General features: G+C 40.4%; 3 protein-coding genes and 1 non-coding gene across 4 annotated transcripts; 1 reads left to right on the plus strand and 3 right to left on the minus strand.

The window, feature by feature from the left end:
• The first annotated feature begins 7,556 nt into the window (after positions 1 to 7,556).
• LOC143022922 (uncharacterized) lies at positions 7,557 to 10,254 on the plus strand. The gene is made up of 5 exons (XM_076181333.1): positions 7,557 to 7,571; positions 7,748 to 7,793; positions 8,550 to 8,689; positions 8,808 to 8,840; positions 9,455 to 10,254. The coding sequence occupies exons 1-5, from the start codon at positions 7,557 to 7,559 to the stop codon at positions 10,040 to 10,042; spliced, it is 822 nt and encodes a 273-aa protein (XP_076037448.1). The 3' UTR covers positions 10,043 to 10,254.
• A 2,258-nt stretch (positions 10,255 to 12,512) lies between these two features.
• On the minus strand, positions 12,513 to 12,631 carry LOC143022925 (5S ribosomal RNA). Its single transcript, XR_012966140.1, has one exon. It is a non-coding gene; the product is annotated as a 5S ribosomal RNA (ribosomal RNA).
• Positions 12,632 to 15,917: 3,286 nt separating this feature from the next.
• On the minus strand, positions 15,918 to 17,447 carry LOC143022923 (ATP-dependent DNA helicase Pif1-like). Its single transcript, XM_076181334.1, has 2 exons — positions 16,163 to 17,447; positions 15,918 to 16,039 (listed from the first exon to the last, which is right to left on the minus strand). The coding sequence occupies exons 1-2, from the start codon at positions 17,445 to 17,447 to the stop codon at positions 15,918 to 15,920; spliced, it is 1,407 nt and encodes a 468-aa protein (XP_076037449.1).
• A 454-nt stretch (positions 17,448 to 17,901) lies between these two features.
• On the minus strand, positions 17,902 to 21,356 carry LOC143022924 (uncharacterized). Its single transcript, XM_076181335.1, has 5 exons — positions 20,877 to 21,356; positions 20,407 to 20,515; positions 19,640 to 20,322; positions 19,100 to 19,509; positions 17,902 to 18,787 (listed from the first exon to the last, which is right to left on the minus strand). The coding sequence occupies exons 1-5, from the start codon at positions 21,354 to 21,356 to the stop codon at positions 17,902 to 17,904; spliced, it is 2,568 nt and encodes an 855-aa protein (XP_076037450.1).
• Positions 21,357 to 24,481: the final 3,125 nt, after the last annotated feature.

Genomic DNA, 24,481 nt, shown 5'->3' on the forward strand with positions numbered 1-24,481 from the left:
TGCTCGTAGCAGCAAACGTCAACACCTTTTTCAGAATATCCAAGATGCTGCCCATATGTTGCATAAAATGTTAAAGTTGTCAAAGACTCGATGGCTGTCTAGAGGTTCCGTTGTCTTTAGAATATTAGAATAATGGGATGCCCTACAGCTGTTTTTTTTCAGGGAGAATCCAGCACAGATAAAGTAGATGGAGCAGCCAAGATACACAAAACGATGACAACTCCAGGAACGAAGCACATGTTATTCTTCCTCAACTATATTCTTCGAGAGACAAAATGAATATTGAATTCCAATCATAGTACTTTAGACTTTCAACGCTATATTCTACAATATCTGATGAATATAGAAACATTTTAGCAATGTTTGTGAAAAAAGAAATACTTCCACAAGGGCTTAGTAGCATTGATCCCCGTGATCATGCAATACACAAGAAAGTTGATGATACTGAACTTGTGTATACACCACTTACATCATCACCATTCCCACGCATTGTGAGCGGTGTCACAATCATCACCCAGACATCCTGTCGCCAGACACGTCCGCCCTAACAAGCTGACCTTAGCACTTATCGCAGGAAAGCTGACCTAACATTTTAGCAGCCGAGCACACCGTCCCCGAGCGCCCACAAACAGGACGCACACGGACACACGAACACACACATAATGGATGCCATTAGTCACAACTCACATTAACACACGGAAACACAATACACATAAGACCTTTCCCCCTGGACATATTACGTAAGATAAATATGATAGATAACAGTTTGTAACCCCAGAATAATACTGTTGCTACATACTTATGGTGTCATGTATAACAATTGAAATTGATAAGTGACCAAAGCACCTCAAGAAATTGCTGTGTCAAGACTTCCGGTCAACAAAAAGACCGCGGGGATCTCGAGAGAGGAGTTGTCGGTGTTAGACGTGCTTGGTGTTACTAGTGTACAGACATATTGTATAACCCTGTGTTTAGAAATAAACGAGAGAAAACCAGAGTGCGGTTTATAACCCCAAGCGGGTATACAAGTGACTAACTTAGTGATTGGAGACTACCGGGAGCAGGACACTCAGGCCCCTGGAAAGAACCATTCCTGAACCAATCAATCGAGTGGTTCTACAAGCGGTTATACTTGGTGGCAGATGCGAGTCCATGCTTATTAATGAACCTCTAGGAGAAGCTGATTTTTTTTTTTTTCGTCTTGACTGCAAGAAGTTTTTGGTGGAACTTCGTGCTCAAATGCGAAAGAGATTTGCTTTTGAGGAAGACGGTAATCTGGCCATGCTGCGAGCTGTTGGCCCCAAAGAAGCACTCTCCGATGAGAGAAGCTTACACTTTATTGTGAAATTGGCGGTCAAGTTTCCTATACTGACTAAAAAAGAAGACTTAGACGACCTGCAGGATGAATGGAAATATTTTTTGCATTTAAAGGAATCACTGAAAAATATGAGTGACTCGGCAACTAATTCCTAGCATGAACTGCGGACGATGAAAGATGGCCATTACCGCCAGAAATTCTGCCTCCTCTCTAACTTCATGTGCTATCTACTGGTTCTACCTCAGTCGTCTACATGCGTTGAGAGAGTATTTTCTCAATTCAACATTATCAAAACTAAACGAACAAGCAGCCTTCCTGCGTCAACTGTTGCAAACCGACTTCTAGCTAAGCAAGCAATTACACGACAGTAAACAACTTGCAATCAGTGGGAGCCATCGACATCTCTAATAAAAGATGTTATATTTTGTCGAAACTAATAGACTGCATTTTCTTTTGTGGACACTTTGAAACTCCCCTACGTGGACATGATGAAAAAGACGATTCAGTAAATCCAGGGTAGTAAATTTTGCATCTAAATTAGATCCAGATTTGAAGTCACTTGGAAACCAGTAAAGTCTTCCAAGGTGTTTCTAAGACCATTCAGAATGAGATACTTGACTGCCTGCTACAAATAAACCATGAGGAGATAAGGACGTGAATAAAAAAGTCTCCCTTGTAGCTGTCATGGCTGATGACATAACAGATCATTCGGAACACCCAAATGGTCCTTGTTCTACGGTACGTAATGAATGGAGAAATATCTGAGCGTTTTTAGGGATTCTTTATTCCAGAAAATCAAACTCCAGATGTCATATCAAAACGTAATTTAGAACAATTGGACAATACTTCAAGGAAATGGACAAAAACTGATAGCTCAGGCATTTGATGGTGCAAATGTCATGAAGGCAAAAAAGCTGTTCAAGCAAAAATAAAATAAGTTTATAGTCATGCAAATTTCATTCACTGTTATGTATATCAACATAATTTGATGATAATAACTGCAGCAAGTATTACACGAAATGTAAAAATATTTTTCTCTAACATTCTAGCTATTCCAACATTTCGCAAGATCATCGCAACGGGTGTCCCTTCTCAAGAAGCAAATGCATATCAGCATTCCACGTCCATCCTCTGCGTGGTGGAACTTCAACATACGGACCATAAACACAGTTCATGAAAATTTGCAACCTTTGAAAATGCCTTACTGAGATTTAGTCAATATAAAATACATATCAAACAACTGCAGAGGCAACAGGAATTTAAGAATACCTGAATTATGATAATTTCAAGTTTTTATTAGTGCTTTTTTATTAGATTATGCCTCATGTTAATAATTTACAACCAAAGGCGTTTTTACCAACGCATCAGAATATCAAACGCTATCAAACATGTTTGAAGTTCTTATCAAACGACTGGGAGAGGCGTTTGAAGATACGGCAGCGAATATGCTCGGAATAGCTAACACGCACTCTGATTGGCTGGAAGGTATTGCCATTCCTATCACATTAAATAATTACAATTCTGAGGCCCTAAGGATTATGATAATTGTTTTATATGAAAAGAAGATCAAAGTAGTAACTTGTTCTTGGCATTAGAATTCCAAAGAATTGTCCATAAGACTTGAAATAAATGGTTGTGTTGTCTTGTGATACCTCAACACAGTTCAGACATATGTCTAGTGAGGGACGTCCGTGTCAGTTCATGTGGTTGTGACTTCGTCTTCCAGTTATGTGAACTTGGTGTAGTTTATGCTATATATCCGTATAATACTTGCTGAAAAATAAGAATTAAAGGATTACCTTATTGCTGTATGCTATTGACATCCGTATTAAAGCAAATATATCGGAGAAATGATATTTGTTTTGAAATGCTGCTGAGAGAACACGAACATTGCGTACATCATGGACGACTGCTGTAACCGCTAGGATTTCATTCCACTTACACTTACACTTAGATACACTTAGAAGATTTCTGTCGGTGATCGACGCAGCTAGACTGGAGTCCCACTGTGACCAGGTAGCTCCCTCACATCAATTGTCCAATCGGTCAGACGATTGGCGTTGGGGCTGATGTATCCTGGTGTTGGTGGTTGGTCTGGTATTTTGGCCAACCATATATCCAGATGTTTTTTGAAGGTGTCTGGAGACACCCCTGACATGTTTCTCAGTTGGGGCGGGATGCAGTTGAATAATCTTGGTCCACTGAACGAGAAGCTGTTATGGATTCTGGATTTGATGTTTAGTGTTGAACCGGGAGTGGTCCTCACATAACATAGCCTCCCTCTTCTTTGGTGGACTGATACTTGTATGCCGGTGTTGGGCACCTTCTTTTCTAATACCTTCCAGACGTAGATGATGATGTAGCGTTCCCTGCGTCGTTGGAGAGAAAACAACTGCAACTCCTTCAGTCTCTCCCAGTAGTTCAGTTCCTGGAGCCCATGTATTTTGTTGGTGAAGGTCCTTTGGGGCCCTTCGATTTCCATGATTTCTGATACTTTCTGGGGAGACCAGAGCTGGCAGCAATATTCTAGGTGTGGTAAGACTAATGATTTCCACAGGGTCAGCATACATCTTGGACTTCTTGTCTGGAAGGTACGAAGTATCCACCCTGCTAGACGCCTCGCTTTGGACGTTGCTTGGCTTATGTTATGGGAGAAGGAGGCATCACTGCTCATGCTCACTCCCAGATCTTTCACTACATCTTTCGCAATGATCTCTTGCTGGCCACAGTAGTAGTGTGTTGAGATCTTTAGATCCAGATGGCGACCATAGCGCAGAAGTTCGAACTTTTCCCCGTTCAGTGCCATGTTGTTCACCTCCGCCCACCTCAGAATTTCATTAAGGTCTTGCTGTAGGTTATCGGCATCTTGTCGCGTACGTATCTTCAGTTCGATTCGCGTGTCATCGGCAAAGGATGTCGCTGTAGAGTATTTAAGGTCCCTGTCTATGTCCCCTATCATGATGAGGAATAGTATGGGACCCAGTACAGTTCCTTGGGGAACACCGCTAACAACCCTGCTTGCCTGTGAAGAAGTACCCTGCACATTCACTCGCTGTATCCTATCGGATAGGAAACTGTGGAGCCATTTGCCTAGGGCTCCGCATATACCAAGTGCTCGCATTTTGTGCAAAAGGATTCCATGGTCCACCTTATCGAATGCTTTTGCAAAATCAAGGTATATGACGTCCACGTTGTCCCCATCTTTGGTGTCATCTAGTATTTTATCATAATGGGCAAGTAGTTGAGAGAGGCATGAGCGTCCTTGTCTGAATCCATGTTGGCCATTGTTGAATGCCTCTATGGTTTCCAGATATTCAACGATGGCTTTCCGCACTACCCTTTCCATAATTTTAATTAGATGGGATGTTAATACCACTGGCCTGTAATTCTTGGCAATGCCTTTGCTACCCCCTTTATGTATAGGGGTAATTGTGCCATTTTTGAGGGCTCGTGGTACATGTCCTGTTTGTAGGGACATTTCCCATAACAGTTTCAGGGGTACTGCTAGTTGGTGTTTGCAGTTTTTTAGCAGTTGGGCATGGAACCCATCTGGTCCTGCTGCTGCATTTGGTGCCATCTCGTTAATGGCCACTATTATCTCCTCTGTGGAGATCTTTACTGACGATAGTTGGTGTGGCGTCACCTGGTGTTCATTGAAGAAGGTATGTGGATCCATTACCTTCATATGGTCCTTTGGTTCACTGAACACCCTTTCATATTGCAGTCTGAGCAACTCTGCCATTTTAGTTGGGTCACTCTCGAGTTCCCCAGCTGGATCTATAAGTGGTCCTATGGATGGTGTATTTTTTAGCTTCTTATTGGCATATGCATAAAAGAACTTGCTGTTCATTTGTATGTTTGAGATGGCTCTTAATTCTTCTTGGGCTCTCTGATCTTTGTGAGACTGGATGAGTTTTCTCTCAATTTCTTCCAGTTCATTTTGGATGTTGGTGGTGGATGGTAGATGGTTGGTCTTTTGTAGTTTGACTCTTAATTTTGTTCTCCTCTTCATTAGGTTTTTCCTATCTCTAGGGATAATTTTTCTCTGTTTCTTGGTGATTGTTGATTTTGGAGGCACCATAGTTTTGCATATTTCAAGGCATCTGCTCTGAAAAATGTCTAGGGCTCCTTCAGAGTTTTTATCTTGGAAGAGAGTTACCCAGTCGGACTGGCCTAGTTCCCTTCTAATCCCATCCCACTCAATATCTTTGCTGAAGAAGTTCAGGTCATGTAGAGAGAAGCCAGGGGAGTGTGCCTTTTGTTGAGCTAATTGTTGTGTAGTGGAATTTGTTGTCGTGACTTTAATGAGGCCATGGTCAGACATTGATGTCCTGGTAACTTCGTATGAGTGCACCAGGTCGTAGTTATTGCTGAATAATAGGTCAAGAGTGTTGTTGCCTCTTGTTGGATCCTCAATGAATTGTTGGAGGTAGGCTAGATCTGCCAGTCTGATCAACTCCATTGCTTGCCTCTGTTCACTTGATGTTCCTCCTCGTATGATCCTAGAGGGCCAGGTTATTATTGGCAAGTTTAGATCACCAGTAAGTATGACCTCGGTGTGGGGGGATGGTAGGTGGTTAAAAAGTGATTGTAATATCCCTGAGACTTCTCTGAACAATTCATCTGTGGTGTTTGGGGGTCGATACAGGGTTGCAATGAGTAGGTCCAGCCTCTTAACATATACAGCTAGTAGTTCTGTAGTGTTGTTTGAAAAGGCAGTAAGAACCTCCGTGTTTGCTGCTAAGTCCTCCCGTATGTATAGTGCTACCCCTCCGTGGCTTCTATCTACCCTATCGGCTCTGAACAGTGTGAAATTATGGATGTTTATTTCTGCATCTAGGATAGCATCGTTGAGGTGGGTCTCAGTAAGGGCAATAAAGATAGTGTTATCATCTGCTGCTAACTCTTCGAGCATTGGCACTTTGCACTGGTTGCTTTGTGGGTAAAGCCCTCTTATGTTGCCCACAAAGAAACAATTTAGTGGCAACTCCACCTCCCCAACGGCTTCCGTTCGTGATCGTCCGTATGGGCTAGTAGCCTTGTCATTATTAGTTGTGACTGCTTTTCTAGCGCTATCATCCGTTCCAAGAGTCGTTCTAAAAAAGCGTTCTGATCCGTCGTGGATGGTGTTGCGGTTAGGGTAATGTTGTTCTGTCCTTTATCGGTAACAGTGCTAGGTGTGCTTGGGGTAGTTGGTGGTTGTGGTGTGGTAGGTTTGTAAGGTGTGTATGTACCCAAAGCTGTATTTGGTCGGGATTGGTCGTTATCCGTTTCTTGTGATCTCTGGGTCTGTGTTCCCTTTATGTGGGGGAATCTGCAGTTCTTCTGGTGGCATACTCCATTGTGCAGTGAGCTTCTGCATACAAAGGGGTGGTAGTTACCACATTTCCATCCCAAGATGCATCCGGACCTCTTGTCTAGCCCATGCCTCATGAACTTTTGGCAGATTTTTGGATGTGATTCTCTGCATCCATTGCCCACTATGCCATATTTACAATAATTCCTTAGGTAGTATTTGCATGCTTTCGGCTTCGTCTTTATTTGGGGGTTCACTGGCCCTGTACTAGACTGAACAGCTACAGTCGATGTACCAGGTGAGCCCCTCTTCTCACTCATGTATTCTGCAGTATGTGTAATGATTGTGTTTCTATTATTAGGTTCAGCCTGATCTTTTCCTGGAACTTTGGGCTTTGTTCCAGTATTGTTATGGCTGCTCTGCTTTGGTATTGCCCCATTTGATTTGAGTTTTTGTGTTGATGTGTTATGTGCAGTATTTTCTTCTGGTTGTGTGTTTGGTGTATTAGCCTCAGGGACAGGAGAGAGTTTGTCTGCCTGTGTAAGTTCATTTCCTGATGTAGGTGAACTTGCAGCCTTTGTGCCCCTCTCTGTCTTCTGTGACTGCCATTCCACTGCTTCCTGTGCTATTTGTAGGGAGTGGTGGCTTATGGATTTAGTTTTAGGGGATCTTGGGGTTTTTGATTGTCTATTTACAGCTTCCCTGGCTTGTTTCTCCTCCATTGTTGTCGCTTCGTCCCCTTCGTATTTAGAGATATAGCATCTCTCACACGAAAATACCCTATTTGTTTTTATAAACCACATGATTTGATACAATGGAAGGCTAGTGCATAGATAGTGAATCCAGCTTCCACAATTATTGCATCTCATGGTGTAATTAATTTCATCATCTCCGCCACATGTGGCGCAAGCATCCTTTTGTGTTTGTTTTGGTGTGACGTCGATGGCGGCCATTTTGGTGATACTTGATGGTTCAGTTTTTTTTTCGTCTTAATGTTGTTAGACCAAAAAAATATCACGTTTCACTCTTTTTCAATCACTTCACTGACACTTTATCAATCTAATTTTAGTGATCAACGATTGATGTATATCAATTTGAAGCTAATTAACTTGGTAAATATAGAGCGCTTGTAGACACGAAGGATTAATTGTATATTTCCACCAACATGGAGCGAGAACTGTAAGTAATGAATGAAAAGTATTTTGTTATCTTATATTATTACAGTAAATAGTTTCAGCCTGTTCAAGGACCTTAATTTTAGTGTAGGGCTGTACATTGTTATTTGTACATACCATCATAAATACATTATGATAAACGATTTTAATATACTTAGTAATTTTATCCTTGACAATGCCCAAAATACATACATGTTTCAAAGCACATGCAGTTTATATTGTTGGTATTCTTACCAAATCAATTCCTGTCTCTGCCATGTTACTATACTCACCAGAATATTGGAGAATTTTCTGTACCTTTTTTTTCTTGTTCTTACATAAGTACTTTGTTCCCCTTCAGAGGATGAAGAAGAAGTGGACAACCCAGAACCACGTGAATCACTCACAGAGGAGGGTGTCCGAAAACAGAGTAAGTAAATTAGTGGTATTGGTTGGACACTTATACTGAAATATTACAATACAAAATAATCATGTATGCCAGGGCATACATCAGTACTGTAATTCTTTGGATGAAACTCTATGTAAACAGTCCCACAGATTGTTTCTTCCAAACAGTAAAGCTTGACCATAGGGTAGCCTCTAATTTTTGTATGTTTAGGCCCTTGTGGCATGACTATGTCAGTCTTTAGTATTGTGTTGTGCTTCTAAATATACATGTAGGTCACACATGTATTTTTTCTTCACTGTTTCTTATATCCTGTATAATTTTGCACTTGAAATGATATGACTTCCTTACTATAATGAGTGCCTAATTTTTCAGGGAAGGTGAAAGAACTGTGGAATTATGAGGCTACAGAAGCACTCCTGCAACTTGTCAAGGCAAACTACACGCGCCTAAATGACAAGAAAACTACAAAGGCCGTTGTGTGGAAGGACATCACCAGAGTGTTGCAGGAATTGGTAAGTTATTATGTAGGTCATGTGAGTTCATTTTCTTATTGATATTCGCCATAATAATCTGTTAGTAACCACAATTCATTACAGCTGGAGTATTTAATATATATTTTTTTTCCTTCAGGGACTAGCAGGCATCCAACTGCATCACATTGAGGTATTAGTTAAATGAAAACTGTTATGATGTATGCATGTCTATTATGTAAGCAGTGCACGTAATATGTTCCTGTCCGGATGTTGCCTACCACCAATGATGCTTTTCTGTATGTGGCATATGCTATGTGTCAGGTCCTTATGTTATAATGGGTAGCCTCTCAGTGTTACCTGCCTTTGATATTGGGAAGCTGGTTGCCAACTGCTTGATTCGTACATGCACGTATGAATACTAATAGCTTTTTAAGTGACAGCATGGGTATGGTAACTGGATTCTGTATTATAATTTTAGTGCTTCATCATTACTTCATTCCATTTTCCTCCTCAAGGTTAAGGTACCATCGTCATGAAGCATCACACTGTAATTCACAGTGTGATCTGCATTCCAAGACTGTAGTGCCCCTGCTCTATGTCTGTGTTTTGTATGCTAGGAACCTAAAAAATTTCTTCACATATTTTTGGTTTAAAAATGGTTAACCAGACCATTACTTTATGTGCTTCCCAATTAATGACCTCTCTCTGTCAAATGTGTGTTTAGGAATCCTTATGATGAAAAGATGCATGTATCAATTAATATTGAAAAATATTAATTCCACTTTGACTTTTCCCCCAAATTAGATCACAGGCGTGGAACTGAGACAAGTTGAGGGCAAGTGGCGCAACCTCAAATCAATATTCCATCATTATGAGGACTACAAGAAGGCAAGTGGGAGGGGAAAGAAGACTGAGCCACGATTTTACAATCTCCTGTCTTCAATTCTGAAGAATCATTCCCTATCCCGGCCAGATCTGTGTGTGTTGGAGGGCACAGAAGTGGGTACTAGGAGTGTGGCAGAAATGGAGGTTGACAACCCTGTGGAAGAAGACCCAGCCACACAAGCCTCATTACTAGACCCTCAGCATGGTGAAGCCTCGCAATGTGCCCCAACTCCTCCTCAAGCATCACCACCAGATCCTCAGCCTGCTCATGCCTCACAAGCCCCACAGCCTGCTCCAGCCACACGTGAGGAGCCACCTGCAGCCCGAGGGAATGTCCCACCCCCACCCCCAAGAAGAACAAGAACCAGAAGCTTAAGACCCTCTGCAGACAGAAAGGAACTGTTATTGTGCGTGAAATATATGAAAAATACACTGAAAACATCTAGTGATAAACAACAAAACAGTATGGCAGAACTAAAAACTTTTGTCTTGCATTGTGGCACGTGATAGAGAACGCCACGAAATGGACATGGAGATAAAGAGGGAGAGGTTGAATATCCTAAGATTAAAAAGAATTGAATTAGAGCGCAGACAAAACAATGAGTGATTTTGTAATAAAATATAATACCAAATAAGTACATGGTGACAAATGACTATAACACAATGTTTTGACTCTCTGAAGTCCTCTTCAGGTGTGATGTGGCACATATAATTGGATGTACTGGTGCTTGCATTGAAATGGTAGGTTGGAGAGAATGCAGAGGGCAATGGAGGCAGGAAGGGTGTCAGAACCGGTAACTGAAGTCACCCTTGTGGTCTCTGACTTGTCAGAAAGACTTCAGTTACCGGTTCTGACACCCTTCCTGCCTCCATTGCCCTCTGCATTCCCTCCAACCTACCATATGAACACAAGCAAAAGTACATCCAATTATATGTGCCACGTCACACTTGAAGAGGATGTCAGAGTGAGTCAAAACACTTTTACAAAATTTTGGGAGGCACAATCAATAAAAACCATGTACATATATGTGAATTTTGTATATTTTTGTAACATATAAAGAAATGTAAAAAACAATATATTTTGGCTAATTATTGAAACCCTAAACAGTCATATTCCAGGTTGCTTTTACTTTTTCCTGTCACTCATTGTAGCATTGCCACCATTGCCTGCCTTTTTAGCACACCAGCCTGGTCTCGTGGCAGGGCAGACAACAATGAAGAACTGAAATACTGAACAGCGTCATCCACCAGCCCATCCCTCTCGAGGATGTTAATTTCATCAGGCTGAGTTATTGATATGTGAAGAACACAGCATGCTTTTATTATTTTAGGTATCCGAAGAATATCGGCATCTACATGCTTCAATCGTCGAAACCTACCTTTTAAGAAACCAAAAGCATTTTCAATGGTAACTCTTGCTTTGGAGAGTTTAGTATTGAAGAGAATTTGTGCTTGCGATAAGTTTCCAGAGTTCTTAAATGGTACCATTACATGCTTTTGGACTCCAAAGGCAGAGTCTCCTACAATATGATATTGTGGTGATGGGAAATAATTTAGGTCACCGTTTTGGATTTTCTTATAAAGTGAAGTTGACTTTAGCACTCGGCTGTCATGTGCAGATCCCGGGAAGCCCACTTGAATGTAGGAAAAACTTTTATTAGGCAAGCAAACTGCAAGTAAAATGACACTGTGTTTTTGTGTTCTATCAACATAATCGGCCTGCGTGGGTGATGGAGCTTTGATGTTAATGTGGCATCCATCCAAAGCCCCTACCACACCGGGAATTCCTCCCATTTCTTGGAATTCATGTGCAATTTCAGAATTTTTAGGAGGAATTGGCCACAAAAAGACATCCTTTCCTGCATTGCACCCATATCTGCCTCTGGCTGCATCTCTGCCACGCTTGCAACTGCCAATAGAGGCATCATAGGTCTCGTCCATTGTCTCGTCCCTTGGCTCAATTCTCGTGGTCTAGCATGATGTTCCCACCACGGCTGCTGTCTCTGTTATCATCCGTACGACACTTTTTCCGAGACGGTGCGAGCGAGGGTCGTCTGGCAGCACAGTAAGTCGTGTTTACCAATGACTTCAAACATGTTTGATAGCGTTTGATATTCTGGATGCGTTGGTAAAAACGCCTCTAATGCAGTCTCGAGAAATGTGAGTGGTTACAGGTTAGAGAATAATGATTACACATTCATATCTTACATGTGCAATTGGTGATGCAAGCTGACTTGAGAGTCCTTGAAGGAGAGATATAGTTAAAGACTTAGAGTACATAGAGTAAGTGCGTGTGTGGTGTATTTATATATTTGGAAGTGGTGACTTGCAGTGAGGTAGTAGTGAGGGTGAATGAATTAATGAGATGCAAGTTATGGTGGATGAGGTGTTGTGTTGAGACGTTGGATCGTGCGTTGCATTTGTGAGATTTGCTTCTTTTTTTCTTTCTATGTTTGACAGCGGTAGGTGTGGTTGGTAGCCATTGTTAGGTAGGACAAAGGAGATGTAAAGAGCAGCAGCAGCCATATTGGTCGTTACGGGGCTGCTTGGGAATGGAATGAGGGTGTAAAGAGTGGAAAGTGTTAAGAACCACTGACTTACTTTAAGTGTCCATTGTATTTAAAGTTACCACTTGAACAGGTAGTTTGTTGGAAAGATTTACAATGCGTTTAAAGAAAAGAAACAAAGATTCATTGGTGTTTGATCTGTTATGGACTCTTTTGTAGCCATTATTTCTTGTGATAGTACTACGGTCCACAATAAAATAATCCATGACTAAGCTAAGTAGACTTAACGCTCTTGATAGGGTTTATTACGAGGTCGATAAGTATTTGTAGTGAAGCTGGTTCGGATTGACCAAGAGTCCTAGGACAGAGCAGACAGAGAAAGTGAAATATGGGCCGTTTGTTTGTAGTTCTTAAGTTGGCCTAAGTGAAACGAGAATTGTAGGACAGAAAAAGAAGAGAAGATAAATAAAAACCAACAGCATCTGGTGTTCCTAGGCGATCACCCATTCAAGTACTAACCAGACCCAACGCTGCTTAACATCGCTGATCGGACGAGAAGCGGTGTGTTCAGAGTGGTATGGCCGTTGGCCCTTGACGACAAACCTTTTTTCAACCTAAACAACATTTTTTTGCCTACTTCTTACTTGACTATTTTTTACACCATAGCATTACACCAATTGTATCAAATCTAGTTCCCAAGCGTCTCTTTCACTTTTATTTCTTCCTTAATTACTTGCTACACTTATCATATCAGCCTTGCCTTTCTCTCTTCCTTCTTTAGCTAAATCATCAGCTACATCATTCACATATATTCCACAGTGTAATGGTATCCATACAAGACTTACATTGATTGCATGTCCTTCATTAACTTTTTACACTTAAAAACAAGGCTGTCATCACTATGCAATTTTGAATAAGTGCAAGTAATGCACTCTCACTATCTACAAATAAATATAATCATCTTCCTCTGTTGGACGTTAGTTCAAACTTTCATGTATTGCATGTAATTCATACATACATACATATATACATACATACATATACCAAGGCTTTTTCCCCCTTACAAGGGAGGTAGCCAAAAAGGAAAAGGCATAAAATCATTCCCACCCATTTCATCCCTGAATACACTCCACACCCCTCCACCCTCCCTCTTATCTTAGCACCTCCTGGATGACGGGTCATCCCTGCACCTTGTCCACTGCCCTGGGTCAGAAGCAGAGTCGCAAGACACAGCACATCTACAGCAAGGCCGCTTCATTAAATCGGCGACCCCCCTCTCCGTTCCCCCATGCATAAAAGGAGAAGACGGGGAGAAATCCCTTCGGGCTGTGTCAAATTTTGCTCACACATACTACCTCACCCCCCATCGCCCCGCCCATTTCACCTCATGCATCACAACATCATTGATATACAACCATTCTCCATTCACCCCTGTCTTCTGTCCTCTCCCGTCCTTCCTCAACAGACATTCCCCTCTTCCCCAAAGCCCCCTTCATCCTATCCATCCACCTCATCCTAGGACGTCCCCTCATGTTCACTCCCTCCACATCTGCCTTCCATACCTCTTTTACTAGTCTTTCTTCACTCATTCTTTCCATGTGTCCAAACCATCCTAATACTCTTTCATCAACCCTATCTCCCAACTCCCTTTCCACCCCTCTTCTCCTCCCCTCATTTCTCACTCTATCTAGCCTAGTAACCCCCATCATACTTCTCAGACACCTCATCTCAAGCACATTCAAACTCCTTCTCTCTTCCTCTCTTATGTTCCATGTTTCTGCCCCATACAGTGCAGAGAACATTAAAAAGCATTGGGCTTAACACTACTCCTTGTGGGGTGCCCGATTCCATCTCCTTCTCTTCTGACTCGTTCCCTTGAAATAAAAATTTTGCTCTTCTTCTAGTAAGACAGTCTACTATCCAAGATAAAAATTGACCCTTGATTCCTTTCTTTACTAATCCTTCCAAAATAACATTTCTATTTGCTCTATCAAATGCACCTTTTAAATCAACAAAAAGTCTATCATCATTACTCATACATTTAATAACACAATCTGTAGTGCTTTTACTTTTCATATATCCATATAGATTTTTAGATATTAATGAACGACTGTTAGAGGCTCGTCTGCGCGATAGAGTTGAACACATACTGGCAGAGACTCAACATGGGTTCAGACCAAACAGAGGGACTTCAGATCTAATCTTCGCTTTAAAGATGATCTTCGAAAAGTCATGGGAGTTTGATAAAGACAAATATGTAACACTCTTACATCTAGAGAAAGCATTTGACCAGGATAAGCTGGTCAGTACTCCAAAGTACGGAATACCAAATACCCCCACAACTGAGAAGAGCTATTAAGAGCCTTTACAATTCCAATAATACAGCAGTCAAGCCCGTTAGTGGGACCTTACAGTAGTTCGATATATCATCTAGAGTGCGCCAGGGTAGTGTGCTATCCCCAATGCTCTTTATCATATTAATGGATGAAGTGATAAAGGAAGTTTAATTTAGAAGAGGAGAAAGGGATCCTATGGAATCATTGGAATTTGCCTATGCAGATGATATACTCAACATTGAATCATCTTCACACGCTGCAAGTGAATCCTTAAATCTATGGAACGCGGTACTCACAGCTAAATCTTGGTCAAACTGAAATAATAGTAGTAAGCAGGAGAGAAGAAACATTGAACATGGAGATCAATGGAGTACCTATTCAGCAGAAAGAAACCGTCAAATATTTAGGAGTCACCTGGGATGGCAAAGCAAAAGACCAAAGTGCAGTAGAAGCTAGAATTGCTGCCTATAGCCAAAACCTAGGGCTACTATACCCATTGATGAAAGATCGAAATGTCCCTACCGCGGTTAAAATAGTGATATACAAGAGTATTCTTAGACCCATATTGACATATGGATGTGAATCTTGGACTTTAACAACAAAGACCAGCAGCAAAGTCCAAGCAGCAGAAATGAGAGCATTGAGACTCATCAAGGGGTTTGACCACAAACGCAATGATGCAATTAGGCAAGAGTTGGAGGTAGAGAGCATCTTAGAGTTTGTCCAACGTGTACAACTAAGATGGTTTGGACATGTTGAACGAATGGATCAGGAGAGGACCCCAAAGAGATGGCTTTATTGGACACCAACCGGTAAGCGACCCGTTGGACGACCCACAAACAGATGGATGATGAATATTGACGATGGGCTACGCCGACGGGGCACAACGCTTGAACAAATACGTCAAAACCGGATCTTCGACGACAGGGCAAGTTGGCGGTCTCTCATACTGATAGGTGGCGACGCCTAACAGGAGTCTGGTATATATATATATATATATATATATATAGATATAGATATTAAATGATCTATCTTATACATTATTCTGCTTAGCACTACTCGCTCCATTGTTTTACATAGGTAAGATGTCAACGAAACCGGTCTATAATCACAATTTGTTATTCTTATTATCATTTTATCATTATTATTCTTATTTTATTATTATTGTATTATTTTATTGTTATCTTTTTATCATCTTTAATTCTTTATCATTTTATTATTTTGTATTATTTTCTATCATTATTCTCTTATTTTCATTATTTTGTATTATTTTTATTATTATTATTTTATTTCTATTTTCACTTTGTTATCATTATTATTTTATTATTAATACTATTATTATTTCTATTATCATTATTAATATTTTCATCATTATTACTATTATTATTTTTTTTTTATTAATACTATTATTATTTTTATTATTACAAGCACCCGGCTTCGCCGGCCCTGGCTCCGCCAGGGGTGCTTGGCCTGCAGCGCTTCGCGCCCAGGGCTACTCCCATGGTTGTACATGAATACCGTGTTATTATCATTGTTTTATTAACAAACCATTACAATTTTTCTCTTCTTTATAGGGGGAGATACATCTTCATCACTACTACCAATGATTTTGTACATAAGTTCCTTCACACTCTCTAATTCTTTCTTATGGTTTTCATTATCTGCTTTCAGGTCGTTCTCGCATTTTTCCTTCTCGTCCCTCAGTTCCTTCTTGAGTTTCTCATTTTCTTCCTTCAGTTCCCTCTCGCGTTCCATTTCCGCCATTTCGGTGTTATCCTCTCTACCCGAATAGTCGTTATTATAAAACTCTTCGGGCATGATCATGCTGACGGCTTCCTCTTCAGTAATCGAAGGCAATACAGAAATTGAATGATCAGGTTCTTCTTCAGCTATTCGTGCCTCTTCGTTACAACGGATAACTTTCAAGTCCATAAAATCTTCCTTTGAGCTCTGTTTCCCAGAACATTTGTCAATGACGGGAGTTTTTTCGTCTCTTTCGGTAAAAAGTTCTTTATACACGCAATTGCGTGCCGGTTTCCTTACATATTCGTCTCCCTGCTTACGGTATCCCGTGTACACAATCAGGGAATCGTGGCTTGTTACCCGCGAACACGCCACGTACAGCTGTCCATGAGCAAAACACTGGGCTCTGTCTAAAAGTAATCCACAACGATCAAACGTTTGTCCTTGCGATTTGTTGATCGTCATGGCATAGCATAATCTTATAGGAAATTGTTTCCTTTTGAATATCACAGACGTGTCTGTAGACTCTAGTGTTATCCTGGGAAGCATAACCTGTTCACCTCTGTATGCGCCCGTTAAGATATTACCGACAATAATGTTCTTTTGTAGATTAGTGACTATTATTCTTGTTCCATTACACAACTTCGGAGGACAAATATTTTTCATAACCATCACAACAGCCCCGATTTTCATCTTCAACTCGTGAAGAGGGATTGAAGGACTGTTGATAGAATTGTATACTGATGTTTGAATGTCCATTTCATTATCCACAGAAGTATCCTCACTTCGATAGATCTTCGCTTCTGTGTTTAGTCGCTTGAAAACCATGTCGTTAATACAATCAACATCATCGTTAGTAGGAGAAATGATTGTTCTTTTCTCGAAATAAGAAATGTTGAGGAAGTTCTCTTCGAACTTATCGTATACTCTTTTCACCAACTCTTCCCTGTTGTTTACTATTACTCCAAAATTAGTAGGAAACACATATTCCTCTTTATGTGTTGTTCCCAACTCCAAAAGTTCTCTGGCAAATTGACGATTTAAAACATCATCATTTTTCAACCTCACATTTTGTGTTAGTTCCAAATGAGACAAATGTCCCCCAAAATAACTTGACTTTATACAACAATCAATTTCATCACCTCCACGCACCACTGGAAGAATTTGACGAAAGTCTCCTGCGCATACGAATACCACACCTCCCATAAAACGGTTCACACCCAATATGTCTCGAAGAGTAATGTCTAAAGCCGTTATGGTGTTTTTGTTAGCCATGACGGCCTCGTCCCACACAATCAAAGAGGTCATTTCAAGTAGATTTGCCATCTCCGTATTTCTCTTCACATTGCATGAACGTGCTCTTCACATTGCATTGTGCTCCATAATAGGTATCCTGAACATGTTATGGGCTGTCCTTCCTCCATGAAGAACAGTTGCAGCAATTCCAGAGGAAGCAACAGCTAACGCTATCTTTTCCTTTGATCGAACCGTGTCCAAGAGAACATTCAAAAGAAATGATTTTCCGGTTCCCCCAGGAGCATTTATGAAAAAGACATTTTCGGGGGTATTTGTGTCCATTTAGTACTCTTTCCATTATAGTGTCGTAACAGTATCTCTGTTTCTCGTTCATCAACAGTATCTTTTCCTTCACTTCCTCTGCTAGTTTTGCTTTATCATATGCCCTCTCTCTACGTACCATATTGGTTAACTTTTGCCCGTTTCTTGAAGGAGGTAGACCGTACTGTTCAATCCTGCTCCCGCCACAATTGTATACCTTTTCTTATATGTCGTCGAGGGCATCACGGTATATTTCGTCGTTATATTCCGTTAACCCTCTACGAAAAAGGTAATCACTCGCGAATAAATCCTTTGTTTCTTCCCATATGTTCCTCTGATCCTCCAGATCTGAAAACACCAACATGCTAGCATATGTTGTTCTCAATTGATCCCTGTTGTTGGTATGAGAGATGATTTCCATTATTGTTTTCAACCAAGTTTCTTCATCATTCAGCAAACCCATGGCTTTGACTGCTTCCCTGTATGTGTCGTGTGTGACACCGTCCACTGTCCTGAGGTCTTCGTAGGATGAAGGCCCCTTGACGTGTGTCCTAGTTTTTCTTTCTAACCACTTCGAGTTAGCCTTATCATAAATGAAATGGTTAGGAATTTCATGATAATAAAGGGTGGCTGCAAATTCGTTTTCCTTACATAACTTGAAGAATGCTGTAAGTTGAGTATCCTTTGCAGTTTTACGTTGTAAGCTTGCAGCATTTTCGTTCTCCTTGAAAAATATTTCGTTTTCGCCTTCCAGATGAAGGTCTAGAGTTGTAACAGGGGGGAAACTTTTGTGTATTGGAAACTTGAATATCTTCCATGTAGCTTCGTTAGCGTTGACGTACCGAGCATCTTGATAATTTCTTACTTCATTGATGACTTCGTCGTCTTCTTTTGTTTTTGAATACAGTATACGGTCACAACCCTTGTTCACGTACTTAGTCACGTAAGCTATAGCTTTTATAGAGTTTGAACACTCAACGTTTATGTGGGCGTTATATTTAAGACACAAATACGGATTATACGGCACAACCCAGGAGTTATCCACATTCACAATGTTTCCTTTGACTTTCTTTTCAAAACTATTGCCTCCTTCTCCTATAGCCCTTCTTCTGTACAGTGGGTACCCGTTATTCCCGAATAACAAATTATCCCTACACGGTTTAGGAAATCCCTTGCCACAGCAATTTTTTCCTTGCACAGATTTTGTTTAGCAACACACAAGTGATTCATCGAATCCTTTGCAAGGTCCATGGATCAAACATTTTGTAACTATTTCGAATAATTTCGGTTCTTTGTTTTTGTCTGGTATTTCTGCAGATATTATATTACTAACCAATTCCGCATTGACTGTGTTTTTCATCCATAAGAGAATATGAATATGGGGAAGACCTCTTTTCTGCCATTCTACACTATAAAGATACGCCTTTACTTTTCCGAAAACGCATCTGACTGTCAAGTCATCTATGAGGCTGTCGATTTTCATCTTGAAAATTCTGCTAACTAAATCAGGTCTATCTCCTTTGTTTTTGGACGTGCTTTTGCTTTGTGTTGACGACTCCTCTAGTTGTGTCCATGCTGGATTCATCGTAAACGTCATGAAAAAATCAGGAGAACCGTAATTGGACACGAAAGCAAGCGCATCTTGCTGTCGCTGATTCATGTATCTTGGCCCTCCCACGTATGTTGGAGGTATGATTATCCGCTGCACTTTATGTTTTCCGTTTTCTCCCTGCAAAATGTCAGACCGTTCTTTTCTGATATCACTTTGGTTATTTTCAATGAATGCTAACCTCATTGACTCAACTTTTACATAATTGTCAACAACAAATTGCTGGAATAAACGTCGACATTTTGTTACATAATTGAAAATCCCTTCACGTTCCATGTACATCGAAGAGTAAAAAGAAGCAGGGGTCAACCTGTCGTACACCCGCTTTTTACGTCCTATGTAAATAACCAACGTTTCCATTAGGTATTAATAACGGATACTGGAAGGCATCATAGAATACGTTTTCGTGGGTAACAATTTTAGTATTATATTTCGTATCTGGTTTGGGAGATTCTATTGTTATTTGCAGATGACGATTTGAAGTATCTAAGTTAACGATGGCTCCAACTGAAGAAGAAGAGGTTGGTAGATGATACACTCCTTTGTGTTCGCGGGTCTGTATGCCTTCCGCGGACTTCAAAGTTATTGAAACTTCAGGGACTTTTCCATTCTTTTCTACATGGAGTCTTATTAAATCCTTTGCAGTTTCAACTTCTTTCAAAATTTTAGAGAGGCATTTATTATTGGTTGTAAAATAATTGAAAAAGAGTCGTACTATTGCTTCGTTATCCTGAAAAGCTTTAAATTCTCGTTTTCGGCGACTTTTAGTTGCTGGATTATCGGTTCTGTCCCTTTTCGATAAATTAGACGCATTCGTTATTTTGCTAGCTCTGAATTTTATTTGTTGGTCGACATCGTGATAGAAATAAAGATCCAGAAAACAGTCGGTTTTCTTTTTCCACAAAACACCCCTTTCATTTTTAAATAATCCAAAAGATGCTTGAAGACGTTCGGGTCTCAAATACCCTATTTTATGGCATATTCTTCCTTGGATCTTATAGCACATAGCTTTATCTGCATCATTTTCTAATCTTCCTGATGTACATAAAGACGTAAAGGAAAACATTAAATTAAAACCCGCTATGTTATTCAAAAACCGCTCAGAGAGCTCCGTTTTACCCTCATAAAGTTGAAGTATGTCTCCATCTTCAATAACTGAAGGGTTAATGGGAGGCACTTGCCCAGAATTACAACATAGAGTCTTGGGTTCTTTTTTCCATAACAATGCCTGGCAGAATTTACATTTGAAGTCGCCGAGTTTTCCGATATGGTGAGGTTTAACTTTTGATTCGTTACGTGTAGTTCCTTCAAGTTCCCCCATATCGAAATCATCCATTACAGTTTTTTCACTGTCCTCCTTTTGCTTCAATCGTCGCTCTTCTCTAAAGTTTCAATTCTTCGTTGTTTAACTTTCTCAACAACCCTTCATTCTCTATACTAACTTTTAGTTTCCTCACCGCTTTCCGCTTGGCTGTTTCTTCCATTTTCCTCTTTCGCATTTCCTTTTTTCTCAATCTTTTTATTTGTTCCTTTTTCTCATTTTGTATCCTCTCTTCTTCCTTTTGTTTCAGCAACACTTTTTTATGTACCTCTTCTTTGTCTTTTCGTATAGCGTACTTATTTTTCCGTTCAATTCGCTTGAAGTTCTTGAAAAGCATGTCCAAATAATGCATCTGATAAGTTCTGTGATTAGACACACCTCCATTTTTCGTAAAGCTCTTGTAGCCCGCTAAATAATGCTTCAGAAAATTACCAGAAACACTATCCTCTATTTCACCATCAAATAATGGCAAACCATCAAACATTTCATCACAATACGTAAAATCATCGGATTCTCGTATTGTGATATTGAACTTCAATATCTTACGATGAAACTCCTTCACGGATTCGTGAGAAAAGGACTTTTTGGTACCATAAAGGTCCGGAAAGTTTTTGCTATGCTCTGCCCTTAATGTGTTTAGTGTTTTACGGTCCTTTGATACCTCACTTTTAGATACATTCTTCGTATCAGTCACCCACTTCCAAAAGTGACGTTGGCGCTTCTTCCTAGCTGCTGCGTCGTCTGACATCTTACACACCCAAAGGTATGGAGCAAAGCTTTACATGAGGTAGCGCTGCGCGTGTCACAGAATTACCATGTACCGCCGGTGGTCGATCACGGTTTTGAAATTAATTTTTTATTAGTTAGTAGATATTCCTTAATATGTATGCGTGCGCGCGCTCGCTCGCAGAACAAGAGATCACAAAATGAGATTCAAAAAACCTTTGTTAACACGCATCGTCTTTGCCCACACATTTTTTGCTCTTTGGGTTCGAGGATGACTTTGACGAGAAAAATCCGAAATCGTCGTGATCACCGCTTCCGGCCCTACTCGGTGGGGATGCGTTTCCACAGGACCTCTTCCACTGAGCAGGAGGAACGGACGATCAAGAAAGCTGTAAGGGAGTTCTTTAAAAAGAAGCTCGAAGAATCCAGAGGCCAGGATCAGAGCAGCAGCACCCAGACTTCGAAGAACGGGGTGAAAAACTCAAATCACTTTGAAGGGTTCCGACGATGGCTTCGAGAGCACGACCCGCGGTTCCACAGCTGTCATGGTTGCATGCCAACAGCCGTTTTCTTGCGGAACTTGAAAGCCAATGAAGTCAGGGTTTCGAAGACCCATCAAGACTGGAAGGGCTTCACTGATGACCCGAAGAATGACACATGTTGTCTTGATCATCTTGAGGAGGGCCAGTGGGACCGTGACGAGCCTGCTCTGTGGTGATGGTTTTAATTTGGCTATTTGTCGATCTACGAGCTATAAAGAACTTAATCTTGAATTATGTCAGAGAAGTCTAGTTCAAGTCATGACTAGCCTAATGACCAAGACCTTAATCAGTTCCATACTAGTTTATGCTCCAAAGATTTTTTAGAATGAAACCTAAAGAGGAGACCAAATAATAATTTGCATTTCTCTTAAAAAAGGAAGAATCATAGAATTCTGTTCAACCGTTGCCTTCATTTTCTTTAGTGGAGAATTTTTTCCAAAAAGGAGAAAAAATATATGGCAAAAAAATCAAATAATAGAATCAGTTGAAAGAAGTGCACCAACTTTTACTATCAACATTTGATTCTTATTTCTATTCTGGCTCTGGAACGCGACTTCTTTTCTTCGAGAGGAAAACTTTTTATCCATCGACGGCTATTGCTCAGCTGAATGAAACATCATCTTCAAAATATATAAAATCTTAGTCGTCACTGAGTCGAAATCCATGGGAGTGTTCTACTCCTCTCTACCCTATTGAACGCATTCTTCTTCGTAAAGACTCCTATTAGATGATAGGTACTTGCTGGAGGCTCCTTCATATAAGGAAGTTGAGTATGTTGTGTTCCAAAATAAAAATATTTTGACATTGCCTGTTGGCCAGGTTTATTGGAACAAGCCTCCTCCTTTACCCGGGACCGAGACACAAATAATACTGGCCAAGACCTTTGCTATGGCTGACAAATATTTTCGTGGTTGATTTAGTACTCTAGGGTTTCGTCAGCATCAAAAGACCGCTTCTCTAAAGGCATTCACTAAGCATCAGTCATAATAGACTACATGAAGGTCATAATTGATGGGAAATTCAGGTGAATATGGCATAATTCAACAGTTATCTGTTTCATGCTGTATATCAAAGACACAAGTTTCTTGGCTTTTAAACAACGTCTGGAAGGAAGGTCTACATGCACTCCAAAATAGTGTAGGGCGCGCGCGCGCACGTGTGTGTGTGTGTGTGTGTGTGTGTGTGTGTGTGTGTGTGTGTATTCACCTTCACCTTTTCACCTTGGTCTTTGGATCACGTGTTGGACTCGTGATCGACAGCTATTTCCCTCCCGGAAGAGAGCTCAGAGCTCGTATGACCGATCTATGGGTAATGCTATGACCTTACACACACACACACACACATACACACACACACACACACACACAATTCCCCGCCCACGAGAGTCGGAGTAACGACCCGTAGCGCAGCGATACCGAAATAATTTTGGGCCTGGTCAGGATTCCGACCAGGTACTGCCGCGCCTCCATACTGGCAGTCCAGTACTCTATCAACCGCGCCACCGAGTAAAAGAGACAGAGAGAGAGAGAGAGAGAGAGAGTGTATTTACCTAGTTGTATTTACCTAGTTGTATTTTACGGGAAGGGGAGCTATGCTCGTGGAGTCCCGTCTTCATATCTCATTTTATCTAAACTATTTTTAAATTCATGTATTGTTTTTGCACACACCACTTTCTCATCTAACTTGTTCCAACTGTCTATTACTCTGTGAGGAAAGCTGTTCTTTTTCAAATCTCTTCTATAGCTGTCTTTTTTTATTTTCTTTCCGTGTCCTCTTGTATTTCTGTCATCCCATTTTATCAGATTCTCTCTATCAGTAATTTCTATGCCTTTCATGATTCTGTAAATAGCTATCAAATCTCCTCTCTCTCTTCTTTGCTCTAGTGTCTGTAGTTTAAGTTTTTGTAGTCTTTCTTCATATGATAGTTTTGAGAGTGTTGGTGCCAGTTTTGTGATTGCTCTTTGTATTCTTTCAAGTTTTTTTATACATTTTTTTGTACTTGGTGACCATATCGTTGCTGCATATTCCAATCTTGGTCTTATCAGGGTGATTAGGATTTTCCTCACCATTTCTTCATCCAGGTATGTAAATGCCACTTTGATTGTTCTTATTAAATTATAAGTTTCTCCAAAAATCTTATTTATATGTTTCTCAGGTGACATATTATTCATAACAATGACTCCCAGGTCCTTCTCATTTTCTACTTTTTTTATTCCTTCTTCTCCCAAATTATATGATCCTGTTATTCTGTTTTTGCTTTTTCCAAATTCCATTATACTACACTTTTTTGTATTGAACTCCATCTCCCACTTCCTACTCCATTCTTGTACTTTATTTAGATCTCTCTGTAGTGATTCACAATCTTCTTCAGTTTTCACTCTTTTCAGTAGTTTTGCATCATCTGCAAAGAAGCTCATATAGCTTTCAATTCCTTCATCCATATCATTAATATATATAGCAAACATTATTGGGGCCAGAACTGTTCCCTGCGGGACACCGCTTATTACTTCATTCCATTTTGAGTGCTGATCTCTTATCACTACTCTCATTTTTCTTTCTTGCAAAAAGTCTTCCATCCAATTTAGTAATTTACCTTGTATTCCTC

Source organism: Oratosquilla oratoria, unplaced genomic scaffold, assembly GCF_046742065.1.
Source record: "Oratosquilla oratoria isolate Oo_2021 unplaced genomic scaffold, ASM4674206v1 SCAFFOLD230, whole genome shotgun sequence".
In the NCBI taxonomy this organism is placed as follows: domain Eukaryota; kingdom Metazoa; phylum Arthropoda; class Malacostraca; order Stomatopoda; family Squillidae; genus Oratosquilla; species Oratosquilla oratoria.

Coding starts and splice junctions, on each gene's coding strand:
- LOC143022922 (XM_076181333.1), top strand. Junction 7,794..8,549: donor ACCAACATGGAGCGAGAACT/GTAAGTAATGAA, acceptor CTAATTTTTCAG/GGAAGGTGAAAGAACTGTGG. Junction 8,841..9,454: donor TCCAACTGCATCACATTGAG/GTATTAGTTAAA, acceptor CCCCCAAATTAG/ATCACAGGCGTGGAACTGAG.
- LOC143022923 (XM_076181334.1), bottom strand. CDS start 17,447: ATGGCAAATCTACTTGAAATGACCTCTTTGATTGTGTGGGACGAGGCC. Junction 16,040..16,162: donor TTATAATAACGACTATTCGG/GTAGAGAGGATA, acceptor ACCTGAAAGCAG/ATAATGAAAACCATAAGAAA.
- LOC143022924 (XM_076181335.1), bottom strand. CDS start 21,356: ATGTCAGACGACGCAGCAGCTAGGAAGAAGCGCCAACGTCACTTTTGG. Junction 20,516..20,876: donor TACGAAAAGACAAAGAAGAG/GTACATAAAAAA, acceptor AAATTCTGCCAG/GCATTGTTATGGAAAAAAGA. Junction 20,323..20,406: donor CATACTTCAACTTTATGAGG/GTAAAACGGAGC, acceptor TATGTACATCAG/GAAGATTAGAAAATGATGCA.